This window comes from Coenobita brevimanus, chromosome 90 (assembly GCF_032717465.1).
Source record: "Coenobita brevimanus isolate Jiangsu-jjx chromosome 90, ASM3271746v2, whole genome shotgun sequence".
NCBI classification, from domain to species: domain Eukaryota; kingdom Metazoa; phylum Arthropoda; class Malacostraca; order Decapoda; family Coenobitidae; genus Coenobita; species Coenobita brevimanus.
In genome coordinates this window covers 32,795,382-32,815,381 of record NC_137043.1, presented here as the reverse complement: position 1 = coordinate 32,815,381, position 20,000 = coordinate 32,795,382, and the positions used below count along the sequence as shown (strand labels likewise).

At 42.5% G+C, this 20,000-nt stretch overlaps 1 protein-coding gene across 1 annotated transcript in view; it reads right to left on the bottom strand.

Annotated features, from left to right (window-relative positions):
* Nucleotides 1-20,000, bottom strand: part of LOC145411662 (neural cell adhesion molecule 2-like) — a 567,063-nt gene that overhangs the window by 148,457 nt on the left and 398,606 nt on the right. The window contains exon 9 of the mRNA XM_080281667.1: nucleotides 3,674-3,833. Coding sequence (XP_080137793.1) covers nucleotides 3,674-3,833 — 160 coding nt within the window. The remainder of the gene's footprint in view (nucleotides 1-3,673; nucleotides 3,834-20,000) is intronic.

Here is a 20,000-nt window from a genome sequence, read left to right as displayed (position 1 = left end):
TGCGTCTGTGTGTGTGTGTGTGTGTGTGTGTGTGTGTGTGCGCGTCTGTGTGTGTGTGTGTGTGTGCGGTGCGTCTGTGTGTGTGTGTGTGTGTGTGTGTGTGTGTGTGTGTGTGTGTGTGTGTGTGTGTATGTGTGTTTATAATGGAGAGGAGAAAATCACATCAATACGGTTGCCATTGGTTGAGTTTTCCGAAGATGACGTAAGTTTTCGAGTAAATGGTTCCAATCTGTTTAAACGGCCCCTTACCCTCCTTCCTCCTTCCTTCACCCTTACTCTCACTTCCTTCTCCCTTCTGACTCTCTCTTCCTCCTTCCGTCTCTCTCTCTCCCTCCTTCATTCTGACTCTCTTCGTCCTTCCTTCTCCCTCTCTCTCAGTTTACTCTCTCCCTCTTTCCATCGTGCATATTTTCGTTTTTTCTCTCCTCCTTACTTTGACACTTCTTTCTTCCTGCTTAATCCCGCTGTCCTCTTCCTTGCATCTTATTCTCCCTTCCTCTTTTCTTCTTGATCTCTCCTTCATCTCTCTCTCTCTCTCTCTCTCTCTCTCTCTCTCTCTCTCTCTCTCTCTCTCTCTCTCTCTCTCTCTCTCCGTTCTTCATCTTAATTCTTCCACTTCTTTCTTTCCTTATTCTTCCATTCCCATATTCATTGTTCAGATTTCCTTTTCCATTGTTATTTCATTTAGGTATGGCTTTCCCCTTCTTTCTTTTACTCTTTTTCTTCCCTTTCCTTCCTCCTTCCCTTCCCTTCCCTTCCCTTTCCCTTCCCTTCCCTTTCCTTTTCTTCCTTCCTTCCTTCCTTCCTTTCCTTTCCTTTCCTTTCCTTTCGTTCCTTTCTTCCTTCCGTTTCATGCAGTCACTCATTATATTTTTTTCATTAATGCATTTTCTCAGTCCTTGTAATCCTTTGTTGATTCTTGCCCTTCCTTCCTTCCATGTTTCCTTCCTTCCTTCCTCCCTTCCTCTCTCCCTCCCTTCCTTTCTTCTTCCTTCCTTTCTGCCTGCTTTCCTTCCTTCTTTCGTTTGTTGTTCCGCATGTGGACTATTGGACTTCGGGAACGGGCTTCGTAGTTTGTGTACAGAATCAGATGCATAAAGATAAAATGAAAGCAATAAAAACTATTTCCGGACGTACCCCTACCAAGCTGTGTGTGTGTGTGTGTGTGTGTGTGTGTGTGTGTGTGTGTGTGAGTGAGTGAGAGAGAGAGAGAGAGAGAGAGAGAGAGAGTGCAGCCTCTCCCATTCCGACTGTCAATCCCACCTTAATGTGAGCGAGGCACATTCACCCGCTCGCTTCCCACACTGGGGATAGATATAAAGATAGATAGGTAGATAGATAGATAATAGTATATACATACATACATACATACATAGTTTGACACTGAAATGAATGTGTATGTAAGCAAGATACTGAGTGATAGATAGATGGATAGATACAGTCAGTTGGACAGACAAACAGACAGACACACCTAAATAAATATACACACATACACAGGTACAAAATGATACACAAAAAAATCGATGGACAGAATGATACAGATAGATAAATAGATATATAGATAAAAGACATACTCTGGGTAGACAGGAGGAGGGTCACAACTGGTGGATAGACAGTCAGACAGAGGAGTAGTGATAACAAACGTAAATATTGATACACAGGCATATAAGAATAAATAAATACTGACAGACTTAATTTTTCTTCCTTCTACCTGACGATTTTACTCAGCTCAGGAGAAGGCCCTGGTGGTGGAGGGGTTAATGTAGGCTATATTTAATGCTGCAGTTTTATATAATTTCTTCAGTGCTTAAGAAATCGTCTGAATAGGAAGGATATTATTGTTAAGAATACGTCATTGTTTGGCCGGAAAAAAGACAAATTCAAGTGGGCAGAAAAATACAGGCCTCTCTCTCTCTCTCTCTCTCTCTCTCTCTCTCTCTCTCTCTCTCTCTCTCTCTCTCTCTCTCTCTCTCTCTCTCAGCATCATATTACTGAAGGGAATAAGGCAGGAATCGTGACGATTATGGTGTGGTTTCATTATTGTAAGTAGATAGGTAGGTAGATAGATTGAGTAATAGATGGATAGAGAAAGACAAGTACGTAGGTAGGTAGGCAAGCACTATAGCTGGTAGGTAAGTAAGTTAGAGAGAGAGAGAGAGAGAGGAGGAGGGATATATCCAAACCCGCCGCGCTGGGTATTATGTGTAAGATCCTGATGGGCTTCAGGGTCATAGAGGATAGAGGATAGTGGAATGCATATGTAGGAGGTGTGTGTGTGTGTGTGTGAGAGAGAGAGAGAGAGAGAGAGAGAGAGAGAGAGAGAGAGGGAGAAAGGTAACCACTATAAGTATGGAGATTCTTCCGTCCCTCGAATGGAGGGTGATGGACATTTTCAGTCTGCAGTCCACCAGGTTTACATTCAGATGAACCTAGGGCTGCAGCAATAACAACAACAATAACAACAACTCGAGGGTGCCTTGTTTTCACTGCATTCCTTCTTCCCCAAGACGCGTTTATTCAGCTGTGGGCACACCTCTCGTAACAAGGGATATAATGCCATCTGAATCTATTACCAATTGTTCTTCGTAGGCTCCATAAAATCGTCTGGTTGTAGTTAGAATAAAGTTATTGTGAGTGCATGGGTTCAAGGAATTAACTCCTTCACTTCGTTGCCGTATTTATCTGTTCATTTATTTTTGCCACTCACAGATAATTGTATTTAGCTTATTGAAAACCTCGTAGCAGAAAGGGTTCATGGTTTGTTTTAAATCTCTTCAGTACCTTACGTTTCTCATGGTGTGGAAAATCTTCTGGTATTTTCACAATTAAGGTTAAAATGATATCTTGTTAGTCGACCTGAAAAATGCCTTATGAATTACCATGTCAGAGGTATGCACTCTACTGAGCTTCTGTCTGTTTCAGTCTTCTTGCCATATATTTTCTTGTAGCATATTGTTCTGGATCCTGTCACCTTTAGTCATTATTCAGTCTTCAGACATAATTTTTTCCTATATCTCCTTTTCCATCAGCCTCTCAGCCCTACCCCCATTAACCATTAGACTCTCACGTAATATCCAGGCTAATGGGTTGGGGCGTGTGAGTGGACTGAGTGGAGGTGACAGGCAGATGTATTCTCCAGCTTTGTATTACTCTGAACTTCTGTTTTATATCCTCTCGTCCTCCGTCATTTAATGTTCTCTCCTACTGCCCTTATGTTTCCCTCTTACCGTGTGTTTACGATTATGTATGTAAATTTTGATGACCGTCTACATGTGTGTCTGTCCACTGACTTATCCAGGTACACACACACACACACACACACACACACACACACACACACACACACACACACACACACACACACACACACACACACACACACACACACACACACACACACACACACACACACACACACACACACACACACACACACACACACACACACACACAGTGGCTATTGAATGACATACCTGGAACACTAAGACAAGAAAAGTAAAGAAGCTCATCAGGTACACACACATTATATCCAGCCTGAGGGAGTTTGACATCTGGGTTACTTGAAAGTTAGCGGCGAAGCAGGTGTACTTCCCGTCAGTCAATCATGTCTGTCCATTTAAATATTTGTCTGTCTGTTCGCGCGAGTTCTTGACTTATCCCATCAGATACTTACACATAATGTCGAGCCTGACGGGGTTTGACATCTGGGTGCCCTGAGAGTTAGTGGCGGAGCAGGTGTACTCTCCGGCACTCTCCCTCTCCACCTGTTGCAGCACCAGACTGTTGCCACTCAGGATCACGCCCGCACTCTGATTGGCCACCACCTCCTCGTTCTGAAAGGAGGGAGAGAGAAAGAGGGTGGTTAGGGTGATGGCATGACTGAATTTTGTTTATAGTTTGAGGGAAGCTTAATTACTCAGTCTGATTGGCTTGCACCTCTTCGTTCTGATGAATTAATAGATAGACTGATAGGTAGGTGGACAGCGATTGGTAGATAAATTGGTAGATTAATACAGTACGGGAGAGAGAGAGAGAGAGAGAGAGAGAGAGAGAGAGAGAGATGTTGGAGGGGGGGTTTGAGAGAGGGAAGAAAAAAGGAAAAGAAGGATTGGAGAAGAAAGGGATCACACACACACACACACACACACACACACACACACACACACACACACACACACTTAGATGCGTACTAGATAATATAAGGAAAAGTATGAGTGATAAAGCAGTAGAGAAGAAAAGTTCCAGATGAGAGAGAGAGAGAGAGAGAGAGAGAGAGAGAGAGAAAGTGAGCGAGTGTTGGGAGTGAGATCGATCAAAAATGCACATAAATCATTGAAGGTAGGTAAATCCCCTCGGTACGGCGGGCTTAAGACGGGCTTAATTCCAGACACCTTCCAATAATGACTGATTTTTTTTTTTTTTTTTTTTTGACTCAGTTTTTTTTTTTTTTGACTCAGGCAGATGAAAAATAGCTCTCTGTACTCGCTCTATTGATTTGTCTCAGTTGTCTTTGCTCGATCTTTCTCTCTCTCTCTCTCTCTCTCTCTCTCTCTCTCTGAATTTTCTTTTTTTATTACCTGCCTACTCACACTTGTGCATATATTTTCACACACACACACACACACACACACACACACACACACACACACACACACACACACACACACACACACACACACACACACATTAAAGAGCAATTAATAGGAGAGAGAGAGAGAGAGAGAGAGAGAGAGAGAGAGAGAGAGAGAGAGAGAGAGAGAGAATTGAAAGTAAAGTGACAGAGGGGAGAGGGGAGGAAAAATCAAGTACACACACCATGCTTTCTCCCTTAGGACAAACTACGCCAGCTATTGCAGAGAGAGAGAGAGAGAGAGAGAGAGAGAGAGAGAGAGAGAGAGAATGAGAAGGAGTGGGAAACAAAAATCAAGTAGACACAGCACTCGTCCTCCCCAAGGACAAACTTATACCTCCAGAGAGAGAGAGAGAGAGAGAGAGAGAGAGAAAGAAGTAGACGACAGCAGGAGAGAGCCACAATCACAAACACTGTATTATCTTTCACCCCTTGCCTCGATATGTTTCCTGAAGCACGTTGTTATAGATTCCTTGCTGTGCATTTTGCGAAGTGGTGTTTTATAGGCGTGGGTGGAACGGAAGGCAGTTACTGGTGGGGTTAAGGGACGAGGAGAGACTGGGTGTGATGGTGGTGGTGTGGTAGTGGTGGCAGTGGTGGCGGTGTTTAAGGATGGTAGTGATAGTTGTAGATGATGAAAAATGGAGATGAAAATGAAGATAAGGGTGATGGTGATGATATTTCCCTTATGATGGTGAATATGAGGACAGTGGTTATGATGACATTCCAGGTGGGGAAAGTGAAGAGTCGCAGTGGTGGAGAAGATACATAACTGTCATATAGACTCCATATTATTCACAAGCAGAGATCTTTGCGTCTTTTTTTTTATGCAAGAAAGTAGGAATCAAAGGCAAGGAGTCCTCAAGATTACTCCCTCCAAGACAAAAAAAAAAAAAAACAAGATAACAGAGAGCCAAATTCAAGATCCGTTCATTTGGAGATTCCTGGAAACACTGCGTTTGAAAAACTGGAGGTCATAGGCAGTAGGAAATACAGGCAGAGGGAGACAGTTCCAAACTTGTTACTGTGCCATCCATTATTCTGGGGGTTACATAAAAAAAATTCTAATCTTGTTATAGCTGGTTCACCTTAACTTGGCCCAAATTTTTGTCCTTTTGCAGCTCGTATCACGTAGCTCAGGAGCAGAATAAGAACGTAAATACGGCCCTACATATTTGCCAAAGCACTTCTTCGTGACTAGCACCTTATCTTAGTATTAATCCTTTGTTACAGCTCAGCATTCAAAGTGTAGAGATAGCGATTTTCGGCAAAGCTAAAATAAATAGGATATAGTTCTTCCCATTTTCTGAAGTATATTGTTCCCTTCAGACATAACTACACTGTACTCTTTTCACTTTAACTAGGCGTAAAATTGTCGTCTCCTCATCGTGAATGCTGAGCTGTACCAAACGTTTAACGCTAGATTATATTACTAGTCACAAAGAAGTGCTGAGGAAAGGATATACAGTCTAGTATTGTCTTATTCCGCCACTGAGCTATGGGAAAGATATTGGAAGAGGACGATCATCTCTGCCAAGTTTAAGTGAATGAGCTATACACACCCTTCAATCGGCCAAAAGCAGTTCTACGTTATTCATCTACCTCTTCTGCGTTAGTGATCCACCTCTTCCCTTCAGGCACCCAGGATGACATTGGCTGCACCTAACACCACTTGGATGATCCTAGTAACTCAATCAACATTCCATCTTGCCTCGTGTAGCCAGATAATTGAGCTACCCTTGCACTGGTTTGGCATAACTCTTCCCATCACTGCACGGGTTTTTTGTATACACTAAAAAAAATCTGTGATCTTGTCCTCCGGTTTCATCTATCTGTGTATTGTTTATCTATCTATCTGTCTGTGTTGTGTGTGTGTGTGTGTGTGTGTGTGTGTGTGTGTGTGTGTGTGTGCTTTATTTCATTTATAAATATATTTGTTTAATATATAAAGACCACACTTACTGAATTCTGTTGGTTGAGTGGGGACGGTGACAGGTGTTCATCATTTAATATCGGGTTACCAGGTAGATGACTGACACTCGCCTGACATTGAAAGTCTGCATGATACCTAAGCTTTTCACGAGACGTACTAATAATATATAATCTCTCCCCCAAGGCTACAAATTATGCCTGAAGCCCACTATGCCTTCCCCCTACCCACGGCTCCTCTTGGTAGGGTGGGGCTAGTTGCATGCACACACCCCTCTCTTTCTCCCCTCCGCCACTTCCTCTCTCTGGTTTTACTCTTCGTTTCATATCATTCTGTTCTTCCTTCCCATCCCCTGCCCTTGCTCCCTTTCCTCCATCTACCCTTCGACCTCCCACCCTCTCCTTCCCTCCCTCCCTATTCCATCCTTCGATCTCCCACCCTTCTCTCTCCTCCCCTCCCACATTGTCTGCACTCCACCTTTCCTTCCTTCCACCCTTCCCTACCCCCAAAATCTCTTCTTCCACCCACCTTCGTTCCATTTTTATTCTGTTCACTCCCTCCTGTCAACCTTCTTTCCTAACCCCTCTCTCTCTCTCTCTCTCTCTCTCTCTCTCTCCAACGCATCCTCCGCCCCCACGCCCCCCACCCCCCTTTCTGCAGTGGCGTCCTGAACCAAGCCACTGCAGAAGGCCCCATTGTTCACACCTGAGTGTACCTGTACCAGCACATGCAACCCCTCCACGCCTCCCTGTGTGTGTGTGTGTGTGTGTGTGTGTGTGTGTGTGTGTGTGTGTGTGTGTGTATCCCCTCTTCAATCCTTCTCTCTCTCTCTCTCTCTCTCTCTCTCTCTCTCTCTCTCAGTGGTGTGGGGAGTGAGACGTGGGATGAGAGGGGATTGGCAGGATTGAGGAAGGGTGGAATGGAGAGAAGTGCAGGGAAATCTGACTGATCCTACACACACAAACTATTCTCAGATATAAAACTGATATTGGCATTGGTTGGGAAAATCTTTGCTGGATAGAACAGTACTTACCCAAGGAGACGCAGTAGGATACATGTTAGTGGTGTGTGTGTGTGTGTGTGTGTGTGTGTGTGTGTGTGTGTGTGTTCCTTAACCCTTTCTCTACGACCTATGAACTTTGCATCACCTTCCGACTACATTAAAACGTCTTTATTTTGCCCAAGAAACCCTAAGCAAGAGTGTTAAGGAAAATCCAGTTTAAATCCTACTGGCAACGAATTTTTCACCTTTTTTCGGGTAACTTCAAACGATTTTACTCAACTCAGGGGAACTCGCCATAGCAGAGGGTTAAAACCAAACTGTATATTTAGATTTGGTCTCCTGTTATCCCAAGTTATTATTAAAGGAAGTGGCCAGACAACTTCTTGCGTGACAACTTAGATAGTATGTTCGAAGGGAGAGGGAAGAGGACAGGGAAGTTAGCTAAGAAGGTGAATGAAACAGTAAAGGAGTAGGATGAGATGAGTCGTACGTGGAGAAGAGAATGATGTAAAGATCGATGAAAAGGAGAGGGAAAGGGAAAAAAAATAGTGGGGCGATATCCAGAAAAGAAGGCTGGAAGGAGTTTAGAAATGAAACAAGAATGGTGTATTAATAGATACGGTAATAGTAAAAAATGAAGGAATGAAGAGAATGGTGTGTGGGAGGGTAACAAGGAAAATGGAATATGAGAGAGAAACACTGGCTAGGAATATCAGTTAAGGAAGGAACAAGTAAGAGAGAGAGAGAGAGAGAGAGAGAGAGAGGTATAAAAGAAGTAGTGTAGGATGAGTCAAAGAGGATATAATAATGAGTAGGAAGATGAAATAAAGTACTAAAGAAATGCTTAATGAAGGGAGAGGGTATGCAGTTAAACAGTGACTATAAAGGGGTACAAAGGGTGGGGGAAGATAAAGGGATGGGAAGGATCAGTGACATATGTAACGTAAAAAGATAAAGGGAAGAAGAGAGGAAGGACAGGAGAGACAGGAAGGCAAGGAAAAGTAGCAGGGAGATGACAAACGGGCATCGAAGGAGTGTAAAGATCATAGGAAGAAAATTAAAGTAAAATGAAAGAAGGGAGGATGAAAGAAAAGAGAAGGAAGAGAGGAAGGGGGGAGGGAAGAAAGGACGAAAGGACAAGAACATGGAAGAGAAAACAGGCTTGGAAAGAGTGTAAAGAGGCACAAAGAAAAGGAAAAAGCAACAGACCTATTTATCTTTCCCGGGTCTTTGTTTAAGGATGGACTCTGGTATCTGTTTTGAGAGAGAGAGAGAGAGAGAGAGAGATAGAGAGAGAGACAGAGAGAGCGCATGCAATCTGGAAGTCCCTCTCCGCTGGGGAAAGTGAGGGAAGAGGGTTAAATGAAAGAGAAAGAGAGAGAGAGAGAGAGCGTAGAGTGAAGAAAAAAGAGAGACAGCAGAGGTCGAAATAAACGGAAAGAAATTGAAGGAAGACAAAATAGGAGAGGGCAAGATTAGATATAAAGGAGAGAGAGAGAGAGAGAGAGAGAGAGAGAGAGGAGACACCACAACTGCCCCTCACACAACTCTCACGCACACCAATCCATTTCACACAACCTCGGAAGTTAGTGTCTCTCTCTCTCTCTCTCTCTCTCTCTCTCTCTCTCTCTCTCTCTCTCTCTCTCTCTCTCTCTCTCTCTCTCTCTCTCTCTCTCTCTCTCTCTCTCCCTCTCCCTCTCTCTCTCTCCCCTTCCCTTCCCTTCTCTTCTCTTCTCCTTGATATTTTTCCTCTCTACCCTTTCCCCTTTCCTGTCCGGCTTTCTCTCCTGCCATTCTCTCCCCAGTTTTCTTTGCCCTTTCCTCTCCCTCTCACCACTTCCGTCCCCTTTCCATTCTCCTTTCATCTCCCCATCTTTCTTCTTCCCTTTTCCCCCCTCCTCTCCGACCACTTCTCTTTAATCTACCCCTTCCCCTTCACCGTTGTCCTTTCCTCTTCCCTCACCTCTCCTTTCCCCTCTTTCTCTCTCATCCCATCTTTCTCCCTTTGCATTCCTTCCCCACTTTCTTCTCCTCTCTCTCCCTTTCCCTTCCTGTTAGTCCTTTCCTCTTCCTTCCCTTCTTTCTTCTCTTCATTCATTGCTTGACCCTCCCAGAGACCGCTCCGTGCTGCACCCAAAATGCACTCTATACTGTCGTACTGTATGATTAGATCTGTCGTGTGAACATCGTGTTTAGAGCCCCATGTATGTGAAGTTTATTTATTTATTGTACACGTCGCAAAAAAAAAAGGCTGTATTGAGAAGTAAATGAACACATTTACTTGTAAATACGGCTGTATTTTTCAGCTTGCAGAGTTCAGACATCTCACAGCAGACCATGCATCTCTCTCACTCGTCACCCTCCCTCTCTCGTTCATTTTCGTTTCAGAAGTGAGAGAGGAAAATTACATGCTCCTTCGCCCTCTCACAATCCGTGCCTTAATCCCACCTAATTAGTTGTATACAACTTTATGAAGAAAATAAGTTTATGTTGTTTTGTAGTGCCTTTCGGACGGTCAGGCAGATACTGAAAACACTGTTCGAGTTTCTTTCCTCATTCCCTTCTGCCTTCCTTTACCCTCCTTCCCCTCTCTCCCTTCCTCCCCTTCCCTCCGTCTTGCTTCTTTCCCCATCATTCCTTCTGTATCTCTCTTCTCTTGTACTTGTCTTCCTGTCTTTCTCGTAAGATGAATAAATAAAATGCGTCATCGCACTGAAAAAGTTAATTGAACTTATATCATTACGAGTTTATTTTGGAACATTGGACATTTCAAGATATATATATATATATATATATATATATATATATATATATATATATATATATATATATATATATATATATATATATATATATATATATTTTTAATTATACTGAAATTTATTCTCCACATCATTGTCGTCATTGTAATCATCACCATCATCATCATCATCATCATCATCATTATCATCATGCAAGACCTTGACCTAATCTTTACCATTTCAAGGATATCAGTTAGAGGGTAGAGAAAAACCCTCCAGTGCCGTGGGGGATACGAGGCTGCTTGTAACGCATTTATTTCCTCGTCAGTGAAAGATACATATTCCTTCCCACGCTAATACAACCCACGCTGATACAAGATGCTCATACATCCCAGCGTCAAAGACAAGGTGGTGCTTTCTACTCATGGACTACACTACTGCCCTTCTTACTCGGTTTTTGTGTCATGTTCCTGGGTTTACATGAGCGTAGTTGTAGTGCCTGTCACATCCCGGCAAGGATAAGGTGTTGGCAAAATCCCTTTAACACCAAACAGAACAAGATACAGTAAAAGACAGACTGTCATACAGCCAACAGAATATATATATATATATATATATATATATATATATATATATATAATATACACCAACTCCGACACCCACACACCTTCCCCCCTTCAAAATACTGGTGGACCAGAATGTAGCAACAGCCCTAAAACTGAAAATGCCTAAACTTTCTGGAGCCTCCTGTTAAACTTAAAGGACATGGTACGCGAGGGAAGAAAGGGGTGCTCTAGTTTCCTCCACACCACACCACACACGCTTGCCTCTTTTCTGCACAAACTTTTCCTTTCCGTATCTTTTTCCTACATCTTCAAGTTTTCCTTTCCTATGACTTTTTCTTGTGGCATTTTTACCTTCCAGGGTTTTTTTTTTTCTTTCCTACAGCAGTTTTTCGTTTTCCGGGAGTATTCTTTTCGTCTTCAGGTTTTCTTTTCCCATTTTTTTTTTTTGACCGTCACTCCTACCCTTCGTACGGTTTTTCTTTCCCACTCCAATTTTTCGTTTCCTAGAAGTGTTCTTTGCAAGCTTTTTTTTTTCCACCCTTTGCACATCGCATCTTTCTGACGGTTTTCTCTCCTAACTCAATTTTTTCTTTTCCTACGAGGATCGCTTTCGTCTACAAGTCTTCCTTTCTGTGACTTTTTTCTTATTTTCCAGCTTACCCTTGCCTTTCCATAATTTATTTCTGTCTCCTATTTTCCCTTCTGACGTTCATTTTTCTCGTTTGTGACTTCTTTCTTTTCCTGCTTTTGATTTCCTTTATTTTTTTTGTGTGTGTCTCATTTACTCTTCTTTTCCTCTTTACCTGTTTTAATTTTTTGCATTTTTTTCGCATTTTTCTGTTCTTGCTTTTTTTTTCTTTTAGTACATTTTCTTTTCCATCTTCTCATCTTTAAAAAATTTGCATCTTTGCCGCCCTCCTTTTCTTTTTGTTCACTCCTTATCTCCTTTCTTATTTTTCATGTTGTATTCTCTTCTTTTTCTCATACCTTTCTTCGTTTTCAGCACTTTTCACTGTTCAGATATATAATTCGCTCGTAGTTTTTCTCTATTACACCTCCAGACAGGTATATTCATCCTTATAATCCCAGGACTCATTAGAATATACCTTGACACAGTGGCGGACGTAAATATCGATCCACTATAATACGATAAGTAACGAGAAACTGAACAGTGTCTTATGAAACCCAGTGATGCAATCTTAGGAGCCCAGCCAACTTTTTCAGAATATCACATAAGAGTTTCACAAATGTTCGGCTAAAAAAGTGGTTAGATATCATTGTTCGCGACTGCACTTTCCCCACATCTCTCCCTGTCTTCCATTTCCTCTCTTCCTCCCTTCCTGTCTCCGTCATTTCCTCTCAGTATGCTACCCTTGTTCCATTCCTTCCCTCTTCCTTTCCTTTCCTTTCCCTCCTCCTTTCCCATACTGTGTACTTCCTTCCCTTACTTTCCACTCTCTCTCTCTCTCTCTCTCTCTCTCTCTCTCTCTCTCTCTCTCTCTCATTTTACCGCCCATCCTCCATCCTACCTTCTCCATTCTCTTTCTCCTCCTGTACCCTACTTCCTTCTGTATGTCCTTCCTTCATTTCCCCCTCCCTCTCTTCCCTCCCTTGTCCCGTCTTTCCTTCTCTCTCCTCCTCCTCTTTTTTTTTTCCTCCCATCCATCCAGTTCTCAACGTTCTTTTACCCCTCACTTCCTTCTCTCTATCCTTCTGTTCCTTTTCTTCCCTATATTCCCTCTATCCCTTTCCTTCTTCCTTCCCTTTCCTTTTTTCCTCCTCTCCTTACCTTCATTCACTTCATTTCTTCCTTCTCTTGTCGTCCTTCTTTTCATGTCTCCTTTCTCCTCTCCTCTGTGCCACTCTGCTTGATTTATGCTCCTTTTTGCTCCTCTCCCCTCCCTGTCCCTGCATCCCCCCTTCCCTCTTTCCTGCTCCTCCTCCTCCTCCTCCTCCTTGTAAGGCGGACCAAATTAATGACATCATTCAGTAGGACAAATAATTAACACACGTCATTAGGCACGTTAAGTGATCTCTCTCTCTCTCTCTCTCTCTCTCTCTCTCTCTCTCTCTCTCTCTCTCTCTCTCTCTCTCTCTCGTGTTTGTCTGCATGTCTGTATACTATATATTCATATCTGTTATCCATTTATTCATGTGTATATATATGTCTGTGTATTTGCCTGTCTGTCTGTCCGTCTGTCTGTGTCTGTCTATCTGTCAGTAATTTGTCTATCTTCCCTCATTCTCCTCACGCTCATTCTCTCCTCCCAGACTATTTCACCCTCACTCATTCTCTCCCCTCCTTCTCTGACTCTCCCTCTCAGCTCACAGTTTCACCACCCACCCTCTCCTCAATCAGTCCATAACCATTCACGTTTATGCCCTTCCCACTCATTCTTATGCTCTCCCCACTCACTCTTATGCCCTCCCCACACACCCATTCTCCCCAGTAATTCAACCCCTCTCACCTTACTTCCTCTTTCTTTATCTTCTTCGCTATCCCCCTCCCTTTCTTTCTTTCCCTCGCTTTCCCCCCCCCCTCCCTTCATTCCCTCACTCTGACTCTCCATTACACAGTCTTTCCCTCTTTCACGCCGTCCCCCGCTCCATCTCTCCAAAAACACTTTCACCCTCTCTCGCACTCTCTCTCACTGTTTCCCCTGTCTCACTTTCTCACTCACCCTCTCCCCTCACTTTCCTTTTCTTACAGTGTCTCCCCTTACAAACTTCATTACCAAGATGGGAAGTTCGAGAGAAAAAAGGAGAAAATTGTCTAGCTTACGGGGGAAGGAGAGAGAGAGAGAGAGAGAGAGGATGAGGTAGAACGAGGAAGACAGAACTAAAAAGCAAAGAAGAGGTGTGGAGGTTGAAGGAGGAAAAAGCGAGAAATGAAAGAAGCAGAAGGAGTGAAATACACGATCAATACAAGGAATGAATGGAGAGACAGGAAGCGAATGAGGAAGCAGAAGAAGAAGGAAGAAGATGGAAGGGGGAAGGGAGATAAAGATCCCGGAAAGAGTGAGAGGGAGAGAGACTGAGTACAAGTAAGAGAGTAAAGAGGAGCAGAAAATTATTAAATAGGGAAGGACAGAAAAAAGAGAAGTGAGGGACCGAAGAAGGAAGGCAGGACAACAGTGGAGAAGAAAGCGAGAGAACTGAAACTGGTACGTGGAATGTGTGTGTGTGTGTGTGTGTGTGTGTGTGTGTGTGTGTGTGTGAGAGAGAGAGAGAGAGAGAGAGAGAGAGAGAGTACGAGTCAGTTGTTGTGTAAAAAGTTTTAAAATGCAATAAAGGGGATAGTAAGTGGGAAGGAGGCAGAGGGAAGGGGAGGAGAAGGGGGAGGGGGAAGAGAAGGAGGAGGGGGAGGCGAAAGGGGAGAGTGAAATGTGAGAGAAGAGGAAGGAAAAGAGAGAAAGAAAGGCTGAAGCAGATGAGAAGGGGAAGGTGAGCCAGTAGGAAAAAGGGAGAGAGAAATTAAGAAAGAAGAAAACTGGGAGGGGGAGATTGAAGGGTGAGAAAGGGAGAGGGAAAATAAATGCTTTACAGTAGGATGAGACGGGAAAAAAGAGAAAAGAGAGAGAAAAAAAAGAGAGGGGAGAGTATAGGAGATTTAAGGGTGACAGGGAATAATGAAAAAAGAGGCAAGGAGAAAAGTACTGATTGGAAAATAAGAATAAAAATGACAAAGAAAAGGAAGGAAGGAACCAAAGAACGGAAGATAGAGAAAAGAAGATAATAAAAAGAGAAGATAATAAAGGGAGGATATTGATAATAGAATAAAGAGAAAGAATGGAATGGCCAGGACAGGTAAGAGAGATCGGAGCATAAAGGCAGAGGAAAGGTGAGAATAATTAAGTAAGCCTAAAGAAAGAAGAAGAGGGAAAGAGAGGAAAATAATTAAAAAACGAAAGAATAAAGACAAAAACGAGATCGAGGAGAGAGAGGAGTGAAAGAGGGAAAAGGAGAGGTGGTGATTGTGAGAGGAAACGAAACGAGAGAATTTTTAGGACGAAATAGGAGACAGAAAGAGAGAGAGAGAGAGAGAGAGAGAGAGAGAGAGAGAGATTAGAGTGAAAACCGAGAGAAGAAGGAGGTTGAGTAAGAGCAGCGAGTCGTGCGAAAAGAAAAAAAAAAATGAAGAGATGGAGTAAGGAAACGCAGAAGGTAGAAGTGGAAGGAATTAGAGAGGATAAATGGGAGAGAGAGAGAGAGAGAGAGAGAGAGAGAGAGAGAGAGAGAGAGAATTTTGAACATGACAAAGTAAGTAAGAGGAAGGTGAAGTCGGTAAAATATAAAGCAAAGTAGAAATGGAAAGAACATTATTAATAATATATATAACGTGCTTTGTTCCATAAACTGATCCATTTGTCTACTGTCGTAACGCTACATAACAGAAGGAAAATGACATGTACAATATAACTAAATAATTCTCAGCAAAAATAAATGGACGTTCAAAAAAAATAAATAAATAAAAATACCTATGATTCAGTATGGGATCAAGCCATCAAGCCATCGAATTGTCCAGTGGTAATGGCAGCACTTAAATGGCGGGGGCAACTCTAGTATTCCATTTCATCCAACGCCAGATGATTTTGTTCAACTGAGAGTGAGTATAGGGCCCTGGGAGTGATAATGTTCATACCATTAACCCACTCACGGCCGGGACAACTATACTGTATATACAGTATATTTTACTCTGGATAACACGAGACGATTTTATTCAGCTGAGTGAATGATAGGAGCCCAAGAGTGTTGCGAAAAGAGGAGAAAAATAATCACGAAGAAGTTTCACAGGGAATGGCATACTCCAAAGAGGGTAAAAAAAATAGCCGCGTTCTCAGTATATCTAAAGTGAAGAAAGTCTTCGGACCCTACGCCCCACGTTTCAGTATCTCAGTCGTCAGTTAATTGGAGAGAGAGAGAGTAACTAGGATTGGCTGGAAGCTGGGATAGCCTTAGTCAGTTTCTTTTTCACTCTCTTTTCTCTTCTTTTTTTCGAACTAACTAATTGCGTCTCTCCTCTCACTGACACCAGCTGGCTATTTGTGTGTGTGTGTGTGTGAGAGAGAGAGAGAGAGAGAGAGAGAGAGAAAGAGAGAGAGAGAGAGAGAGAGTATGGTTTGACAATAACAATGTGTTGCCCTGTGTTTAAGAGAGATTTGTGTGTGTATATATATATATATATATATATATATATATATATATATAGTTGCGTGTGTTCGTGCATATGTACTGTGTGTGTATGTATGTATGTATATGTATGTATTTATGTTGCTTGCGTGCGTGTGTATTTGCTTACGTGCGTGCGTGGGACATCGTGTTGACGCGAGTTTAATCAGCTACATTAATCACGTGCTTTAAAGCAATTAAAACCACTAGACAGAATCCAAATGCAATTAGTTTTCTATTCAGCCATTTTCCAGCTGTCTATGCAATTGTTTGTGTGTTCGTGTGTGTTTGTGTGTGTGTGTGTGTGTGTGTGTGTGTGTGTGTGTGTGTGTGTGTGTGTGTGTGTGTGTGTTCATAAGTGTCTAAGTTACCTGTGTCTAAAAATATATATATATATATATATATATATATATATATATATATATATATATATATATATATATATATATACATGTGTGTGTGTGTGTGTGGTGTGTGTGTGTGTGTATTCATAGCTTTATAATATGTACCTGTTTGTATGTGTGTAGGTGTGTATTTGTGATTGTCTGTATGTGTGTGTAATGTATATGAAACTTTGCACGTGTGTAAATGAAGGTGTTTGTAAGTTTTTAGTGTATGTATATGTATGTGTATTTATATAGCTGCACATGTATTTTCAGTCTGGTATGTTTTTGACTCATTATGAACATATCTACCCTATGCTGGTGTTTACATATAATTAAGTCATGATTTCTCTCTCTCTCTCTCTCTCTCTCTCTCTCTCTCTCTCTCTCTCTCTCTCTCTCATTTTCTTCTACTGCCTACATTTCCTCTCTCCTCCTCTTGCCCTTCATCTCCCCTTCTCATCTCCCCTTTCCCTCTCCATTTGGCAGGGAGAAATAAAACACTTCACCTTCCTCTTCCTGCCTCCTCCCCTACCCCTCCCTCTCTTTCTCTCTCTCCCTACCCCCTCCTTCTCCCTTTACTCCCTCACTTCCCAACCTCCTCTCTTCCCCGCTGTGTCTTTCTCTCTGTCTAAGTAATTGTTTGTCTTTGTGTGTCTCTCAGTCTGTCAGTGTATCTATCTACCTTTCTATCTACTTATATTCCTGTCTCTTGTCTCCTCACTTTTCTCTCAATGCATCCCACCTCTCACCCTCACACCCTCACTCACACTCCTAGTCGACTCCCTCCCACTCCCCCTCTTACTCTTCTTTTTCTTTTGGACTTGTCTCCGCCTCATAATTCACAGCCGATGCTAGTGGTGCATGGAAGAGGCTGGATCAGTCCTATTCATTGGCCTTTTACTGTGATGACGATTTTTTCACATTAGGTCACCACCACACAATTCCCTTCGTCATTAAAGACCTCAGATAGTGAACATGTCAAAGAAGCCTATCAATCCTTCGAAATTCGCAAAGTCTATCCTAGGGTATATATACTATTTTGGAAGGACAAAGGATAGAATGATGGACGGTGTAACTATGGCAAAAATGTAGTAATACGTTTCAGATATAGAACTATAAATGTGACTCAAGATCAAGATATCTGAAATGACTGAAAAAACACCCCATTTTTTTAATAGGCCTTTTGCCAGGTAGGTTTTACGGTTATTTCGTACGTAAAACACAGAAGTATGATTCAGTTTATTTTCCAGCGTTATTCGTTGTTACTGAGTAGAGAATTACAGTGGAAAATTTGTAGTATATATGTTAGATTTACTTCTAGGTGCATAATTAGTAGTCAAAAATTCCTTTTCATGTGTTATTCATAGAAGCCAAGAATTAATAAGCAGAGAAAGTAATGTTAATGTTGATTATAGTACTGTTAATTATATTTTTGTTCATATATATACAGTTTTCTACTCTTCTGATGAAATATCCAGAATTGTAGTCCTGTTTGGTGGTGTGGTTAAATTTTAGTCAATACTGTGAATTTTTAAGGACTCGAGAGGGTGGAGCAGGGGAGTTCTGATTTATTATTCTTTGCCAATATTCTGTAAGTGAGTAGCAATTTTTCAGTGAAACATTAAAGACAGACCATCTTAAACGACCGTACGATCTCTCTCTCTCTCTCTCTCTCTCTCTCTCTCTCTCAATCATCCACTCCAATCTACACACCCATAACCTGTTCCCCCTCCCTTCCCCCCCACACACATTCATTCCCACCCTCTCCTCACCTCTCTCCTTCGCCTCCTTGCTAAACATACATTATATATGCACAAGCGACCTGCCTCACCCTGCCTCACCAGCCTCCATTACCGCTGACTTATGGCTGCTGCTACACCCTGCCTTATTGCTCTCCCCTGCCGAAAGGAAGGGGAGAGAGAGTAGAGGGGAAGCGAGGGGAAAAATAGAATGGATACGTAAAGAGTGATGGAGGTTGGTGATTTTGTTGCATTGGTCATCTTTTCTGGTAATTGGAGAGAGAGAGAGAGAGAGAGAGAGAGAGAGAGAGAGAGAGAGTTTATGAATACGTGGGTAGAGTGGGGATAAAATTGGATATCAACCATATGATAGTAGGAGGAAAAGGACAGAAAGAAGATGAGGCTAAATGAAGGAGAATAACAGCAAACAAAATGAATGGGATGAACGAAGAAATAATGCAGAGAGAGAGAGAGAGAGAGAATCAGAGCGACATGGTTTACAAAGAGGAATATTAGAGCACCGAATAAGGAGGAGGGTAAGTGGGAAGGAGGAAGGGAGTGGAGAGAAGGGAGAGAGAAGAGAAAAGACTGATTAGGAGGAGGAATAAAAGGGTAAGAGAAAGTAGGAAAGGGGGAGAAGAGAAGGAAATGGGAAGCGTGGAATTTGAGAGAGAGAGAGAGGGGGGGGGTTATAAGCAGAGAGAGGGTTAGGGGAAGGAAGGAAGGAATGAAGAGACAGGAGAGAGAGGAGAATGAACCAGAGGGTGAATGAAAGGGGAAGAGGAAGGGAAGGACTGATAATGAAAGAAGAGAGGAAAGGAAGAGAAGGATAAATTCTGAAGGATGAGAGTGAGAGAGATAATGAGAAGGGGAGGGAGTAGGAGGGAGTGGAGAGACGAGAGGAAGGGGGGAGGAAATTGATTAGGAAGCAGAATGAATGGGGAAGAGCAAGCGAAGGAAGGAAATGAAAGTGATTGTTGACTGAAGTAGTAATGATACTAGTAGGATGGATGAGAGAGAGAGAGAGAGAGAGAGAGAGAGAGAGAGAGAGAGAGAGAATGAAGATAAAAGAGAGAAGATTGTTTGGAAGGGAAAATAATGGGAGAAGAAAGAAAGGAGAGGAGCGGGAGGAGAGGACGAGAAGGACATTGGCAGAAGATATGTAAAAGAAGAGAGGATTAAGGTTAAGAAGAAGGGATACTTTGATTATTTTGAGTAAGGAGAAATGTGGGACAGGAGAAGAGGTTGGTTAGGAGGGTGAATAAAATGTAAGAAGGGAGGAAGAGAATGAAATGGGAAAGATGGTATGTGAATGAAAAGGGAGAGGAAGACATAATGAGTGGGAGGGTTGGTTGGGAGAGGGTGAAGGAGTGGAGAGTAAGGAGGTAGAAGAGAGGTGGTTGATAACAAGGAAGGACCAGTGTCATGAGGAAGAGATGATTGGGAGAGAAGGAAATGATCTGGGTGGTATGTGACTGAGAGAGAGAGAGAGAGAGAGAGAGAGGTGGTGGTGGTGGTGGTGGAGACATAAGAGAGATTTGGTATAAGATGAAAGGAGGATGAAGGGATGTGGAATAAAGGCTGTTTTTGAAGGCACTTAGAGAGAGAGAGAGAGAGAGAGAGAGAGAGAGAGAGAGAGAGAGAGAGAGAGAGAGAATCTGAACGGAGAGTGGCGGAGTGAGTGAGTGAAAGAGGAGGAAGGGGAAGAAATGGTTGAGCGAGCTTAATTGGAGAGAGAGAGAGAGAGAGAGAGAGAGAGAGAGAGAGAGAATGGCAGTTCGTAATGGAAAGGGAGAGGGGAATAAGATAGGGATGAAGACGAATAATATTAAATGA